The following is a 6098-nucleotide window of genomic DNA, read 5'->3' as shown; positions in this document are numbered from 1 at the left end:
GCCTGGAGCGTCATTTTTCTTTCTAATAACAATCTAGAGACAGATAAGGTGCTACCTAGCTAGCTACTTTAATAATAAATCTCTTGGCAAGGTCTTATGCTCTGGAACTTTTTTTACTCATGGATTTGTCCGGCCGAGAGAGAGAGAGTTCGAATCGTGGTTGCTTTTTGATTCATGACTGCTTGTTGATCCAATATTTACTCAAATTAATGTTGTCCAGTATGTGTCTGCAATATATGGTAATGGTGGATAATGTTGTCCAATACGAGCCTCCTCTGCAGCAGAGCTCCGGCTGTGTTGGTAGTCACACCGTGGCACTGGTGTGGCTGAGTTTCTGCTACGGCTACAACCCCTCTTGGTGAGCTCCTCCTTTCCTCTCTCTATTCTCTCTATGATCTAGCCCTAGTTCATGTTTTAGATGCTTTGGTAGTCCTGCTAGTTCTGGCTGTATGTTCTAGATGAGCATCAATTAATTTTGGTGCTCTCTGTGATAGCTATATCTTGATCTAGGGTTGCCAGTTGTTGTGCTCTAGTTCATTTGTGATGGCTCTCTATGGTGGTCATCTTGCTCACTAAACTTGCTGCATACATGCTCCTGTGGGTGCTGTTGGCTATCTAAGTGTGTGTGTGTAATTTAACTTGGGTGCTGTTGGCTATCTAAGTGTGTGTGTAATTTAACTTATGCTAGGGTTCTGGGCTGTTAATTTAACTTGGATGCTCTCTGTATTTGTGGCACTCTAATTGGCTTAGCTATTGGATTTTCTAACTAGTTTTAGGTGCTCAAATGCATAGGTACACCTGTGCATTTGTGATGGCTTTAACTAGGTAAAATCCAATTGGTCTTGGTCATTTGGACTGTGCAAATGATCTGGTCTTGCACTACTGGCTGTTCTGTTTTTGTTGTTGCTGCTGTTTTTCTGCCTATAAGGGCTGAATTCGTTCTACCATGCTGCTAGACATTACTAATGTTTGATTAAATAAGCATGGAAAACATTCAGATGTTAACTTCTTTTCTTTCTACCATGCTGCTAGACATTAGTAATGGCATGTTCAAGCTTCTTGGCAGCATGTTAATAAATAATATGGCATCTGATTGAATAACTTTAAATGCATGCAAGATTGGATAAGCATGGGGGGAAGCAGCCACCGCCGCTCTGCCTCACTGGAGTATGAGTTGGATGCTTTCGATTTCTTCAGTATCATACTTTCTTCTTCAGTATCAGCCACGAGGCAGGTGTATAAAACGAGAGATCTCCCCTTCACCCATCTCATTATGATAACTCTGTTGTTTGCTACATCACTCCTTGTCCCAAATTGCAGAGGCTGCCTGACACTTTTATGAAGATGCTGGGTGAAGATCCGCCAGATAATGTGAAGCTCCGACAGGCCAGTAGTGGGGTTCGCAGGCTGTGGGACGTGGAGTTGGTGATCAAGGAGGGCCACATGTACCTGTGTCGTGGCTGGGAGAAGTTCTACAGTGCCTACGACATACGGACCGGGTACTTTCTTCTCTTCAGGTACGACGATGACGCCACAATGCTCATCGTGAAGGTTTTCAACGCGACTATGTGTCGCATGCGCTACGCTGACGACGAAGATGGCAGTGCGTTCTGCCTCTTCTTATTCCTCTACATTTGGCTTTGTCTCACATCGATTGTTAACGGTCATTGTTGCATTTGGACAGGCAATGGGAGCAGCAGCAGCGACACTGGCTACAGCCAAAGCAGCAGCGATTATGGCTGTAGCAAAAGCAACAACGATTCTGGCTTTAGCGAAAGCAGCAGCAATTCTGGCAGCAGCAAAGACAACAAGAAGGATGATCCGGACTGGAGTGCGGGAGAAGAGGAGCAGAGTGAGGATGAGGAGCTGCAGGATGACGATGGGCATCAGACTGAGGATGACCTAGCACTGGTGGTGGCTGACCAATGGCAAGAGATGGTGGTGGCTGACCATGGGCAAGAGATGATGGTGGCTGACCATGGGCAAGAGATGGTGGTGGCTAAGGATGACCTAGCGATGGTCGTGCCCGTCCTGCCTGAAGGTGGCCTCGCGATGGTGGTGGTGCCTGGCAATGACCACGCACTGGTGGTGGCGCCGGCGATCCCACAGCTGGGCGACATGACCACGTCAATTGTGGTAGAAGACTACATCCCACAGCTGCCTCCACCGCCTCGCCACTCTTGGCGCATCGGGCTGAGGAAGGAGAAGGAGAAGAACAATGAGAACTGAACTATGTCAGGTATGTCAGATCTCCAAAATGATATATATATATATATATATATACTTAGTTACCTATGTTATCTCTAATATGCTTAGTTTCCTATAGGTTAGCTCCAAAATAACTTATGTTAGCACAAAATGAACAAGTTTACATAATAAGCTTATAGTCTTCTTCTTATTCTTCTTATTTTCCAAAATGACATAGGTTAGCTTCATTTTACCTAAGTTGGCTCTAATATGCTAACTTAGAGCTTATATGCTTAGTTTCCTATAGGTTAGCTCCAAAATAACTTATGTTAGCACAAAATGAACAAGTTTACATAATAAGCTTATAGTCTTCTTCTTATTCTTCTTCTTTTCCAAAATGACATAGGTTAGCTTCATTTTACCTAAGTTGGCTCTAATATGCTAACTTAGAGCTTATATGCTTAGTTTCCTATAGGTTAGCTCCAAAATAACTTATGTTAGCACAAAATGATCAAGTTTACATAATAAGCTTATAGTCTTCTTCTTATTCTTCTTCTTTTCCAAAATGACATAGGTTAGCTTCATTTTACCTAAGTTGTCTCTAGTAAGCTTATAGTCTTCTTCTTATTCTTCTTCTAGTATTCTTCTAGTGTTCTTCTTCTTCTAGTATTCTTCTAGTCTTCTTCTTCTTCTAACTTCTTGTTTATCATTTTGCAGATTTGATATAATTCACGGAAGCTTGCATGGATGGAGTGCTTCTTTTCCATTTGTGTTTTAATTTTGTATCAATGTGAAACTTTTGTGAATTGATGGATAACGGTGTTGGATGATGAACAATGTGAAACTTTTGTAATATGTAACGATGGAACTATGTGTTGGCTACGTATGTATATATGATGAAACTTGTGTGTTGGATATGATTGTTATATGGATGCTTGTTGTATATATATATGTGTTGGATATCTCATATGTGAAATAGTGACCTGAGATTAAGAAAAAAACGTTTTTTTAAAAAAAATTGTTACTAATGGCGCACTTCCATGTGGTGCGCCATTAGTATACCAGATACTAATGGCGCACCTGTGGGATACTAATGGCCCACCTGTGGTGCGCCATTAGTATACCAGATACTAATGGCGCACCTGTGGTGCGCCATTATTAAAATATACTAGTGGCGTGGTACTAGTGGCGCACCAGTAGTGCGCCATTAGTAGGCAAAACTGGTGCGCCACTAGTAGCCCTTTTCCTAGTAGTGTCACCTCTATGAATGCACACACACATGCCCTACCCCTGTGAACACCTCTGAGAGACTGAGCCAGCACATCATCTTGAGAATTTATGTGGTACATGTGCATAATGTGGGGGGGGGGGGTCCAAACACTCATGTATTCCTATTGTATAGTAGTTCATATTTCTAGCAAAAGGAATTAGAAACACACATCCCAATGCAATCGTGCAATCAAAAAATTGTTTTTCTCATCACTCGAGCTCCAAAATGTTGCTCTCATACATGTTGTGAAGGAAATATGCCCTGGAGGCAATAATAAAGTTGTTATTTATATTTCCTTATATCATGATAAATGTTTATTATTCATGCTAGAATTGTATTAACCGGAAACTTAGTACATGTGTGAATACATAGACAAACAGAGTGTCACTAGTATGCCTCTACTTGACTAGCTCCTTAATGAAAGATGGTTAAGTTTCCTAGCCATGGACAAAGAGTTATCATTTGATGAACGGGATCACATCATTAGAGAATGATGTGATTTACTTGACCCATCCGTTAGCTTAGCACTTTGATCGTTTAGTTTACTGTTATTGCTTTCTCCATAACTTATACATGTTCCTATGACTATGAGATTGTGCAACTCCCGAATACCGGAGGAACACTTAGTATGCTATCAAACGTCACAACGTAACTGGGTGAGTATAAAGATGCTCTACAGGTGTCTCCAATGGAGTTTGTTGAGTTGGCATAGATCAAGATTAGGATTTGTCACTCCGTGTATTGGAGAGGTATCTCTAGGCCTTCTTGGTAATGCACATCACTATAAGCCTTGCAAGCAATGTGACTAATGAGTTAGTTACGGGATGTTGCATTACAGAATGAGTAAAGAGAATTGCCGGTAACGAGATTGAACTAGGTATTGAAATACCAATGATCGAATCTCGGGCAAGTAACCTACCGATGACAAAGGGAACAACGTATATTGTTATGCGGTTTGACTGATAAAGATATTCGTAGAATATGTAGGAACCAATATGAGCATCCAGGTTCCGCTATTGGTTATTGACCGGAGATGAGTCTCGGTCATATCTACATAGTTCTCGAACCCGTAGGGTCCGCACGCTTAACGTTCGGTGACGATCGGTATTATGAGTTTATGGTTTTTGATGTACCGAAGGTAGTTCGGAGCCCCAGATATGATCATGGACATGACAAGGAGTCTCGGAATGGTCTAGACAGAAATATCGATATATTGGATGGATGCGTTTGGATATCGGAATACTTACGGGTGAGTTCGGGCATTTACCGGAGTACCGGGGGGTTACCGGAACCCCCCGGGGAGTATATGGGCCTTAGTGGGAGAGAAGAGAAGGCAACATAGGAGGGGGCGCCCCCCACCCAAGCCCAATCCAAATTGGGTGAGGGGGCCGGCCCCCTTTCCTTTCTCCTTCTCCCTCTTCCTTCTATTCCTAGTGGGACTAGGAAAGGGGGAGTCCTACTCCTACTAGGATGACTCTGAAGGAAATATGCCCTAGAGGCAATAATAAATTTGTTATTTATATTTACTTATACCATGATAAATGTATATTATTCATGCTAGAATTGTATTAACCGGAAACTTAGTACATGTGTGAATACATAGACAAACAAAGTGTCACTAGTATGCCTCTACTTGACTACCTCATTGAATCAATGATGGTTATGTTTCCTGACCATAGACATGAGTTGTCATTTGATTAATGGGATCACATCATTAGAGAATGATGTGATTGACTTGACCCATCCGTTAGCTTAGCACGATGATCGTTTAGTTTGTTGCTATTGCTTTCTTCATAACTTATACATGTTCCTATGACTATGAGATCATGCAACTCCCGAATACCGGAGGAACACTATGTGTGCTAACAAATGTCACAATGTAACTGGGTGACTATAAATATGCTCTACTGGTGTCTCCGATGATGTTTGTTGAGTTGGCATAGATCGAGATTAGGATTTGTCACTCTGAGTATCGGAGAGGTATCTCTAGGCTCTCTCGGTAATGCACATCACTATAAGCCTTGCAAGCAATGTGACTAATGAGTTAGTTGTGGGATGATGCATTACGGAACGAGTAAAGAGACTTGCCGGTAATGAGATTGAACTAGGTATTGAGATACTGACGATCGAATCTCGGGCAAGTAACATACCGATGACAAAGGGAACAACGTATATCGTTATGCGGTTTGACCGATAAAGATCTTCGTAGAATATGTGGGAGCCAATATGAACATCCAGGTTCCGCTATTGGTTATTGACTGGAGACATGTCTCGGTCATGTCTACATAGTTCTCGAACCTATAGTGTCCGCACGCTTAACGTTCGGTGACAATCGGTATTATGAGTTTATGTGTTTTGATGTACCGAAGGTAGTTCGGAGTCCCGGATATGATCACAGACATAACGAGGAGTCTTGAAATGGTCAAGACATAAAGATTGATATATTGGACGGCTATATTCGGACACCGGAAGTGTTCCGGGTGATTTCGGAGAAAACCGGAGTGCCAAAGGGTTACCGGAACCCTCCCGGGAAAAGTTGGGCCTTCATGGGCCATAGGGAAGAGGGGAGGCAGCCCACAAGGGGCAGCCGCGCCCCCTCCCTATAGGGAGTCCGAATTGGACTAGGGAGGGGGGCGCCCCC

General features: G+C 42.7%; 1 protein-coding gene across 1 annotated transcript; it reads left to right on the top strand.

Annotated features, from left to right (window-relative positions):
- The first annotated feature begins 1129 nt into the window (after nt 1–1129).
- LOC147974598 (uncharacterized) lies at nt 1130–2229 on the top strand. The gene is made up of 3 exons (XM_087519514.1): nt 1130–1234; nt 1321–1603; nt 1685–2229. Exons 1-3 carry the CDS (start codon nt 1130–1132, stop codon nt 2227–2229), a joined length of 933 nt encoding a protein of 310 aa, XP_087375640.1.
- The last annotated feature ends 3869 nt before the right edge of the window (nt 2230–6098 follow it).

This window comes from Triticum urartu, chromosome 4A, assembly GCF_056163025.1.
Source record: "Triticum urartu cultivar PI428250 chromosome 4A, HENAU_Tu73, whole genome shotgun sequence".
Classification (NCBI taxonomy): Eukaryota; Viridiplantae; Streptophyta; class Magnoliopsida; order Poales; family Poaceae; genus Triticum; species Triticum urartu.
Note: the sequence above shows the minus strand (reverse complement) of the source record. Positions and strands in the feature narration are given on the sequence as shown.

What these genes read in the sequence shown, in the direction of transcription:
- LOC147974598 (XM_087519514.1), top strand. Translation starts at nt 1,130, where the DNA reads ATGGGGGGAAGCAGCCACCGCCGCTCTGCCTCACTGGAGTATGAGTTG. An exon ending in CAGTATCAGCCACGAGGCAG is followed by an intron (nt 1,235 to 1,320) that starts GTGTATAAAACG and finishes CCCAAATTGCAG; the next exon opens with AGGCTGCCTGACACTTTTAT. An exon ending in CGCTGACGACGAAGATGGCA is followed by an intron (nt 1,604 to 1,684) that starts GTGCGTTCTGCC and finishes GCATTTGGACAG; the next exon opens with GCAATGGGAGCAGCAGCAGC.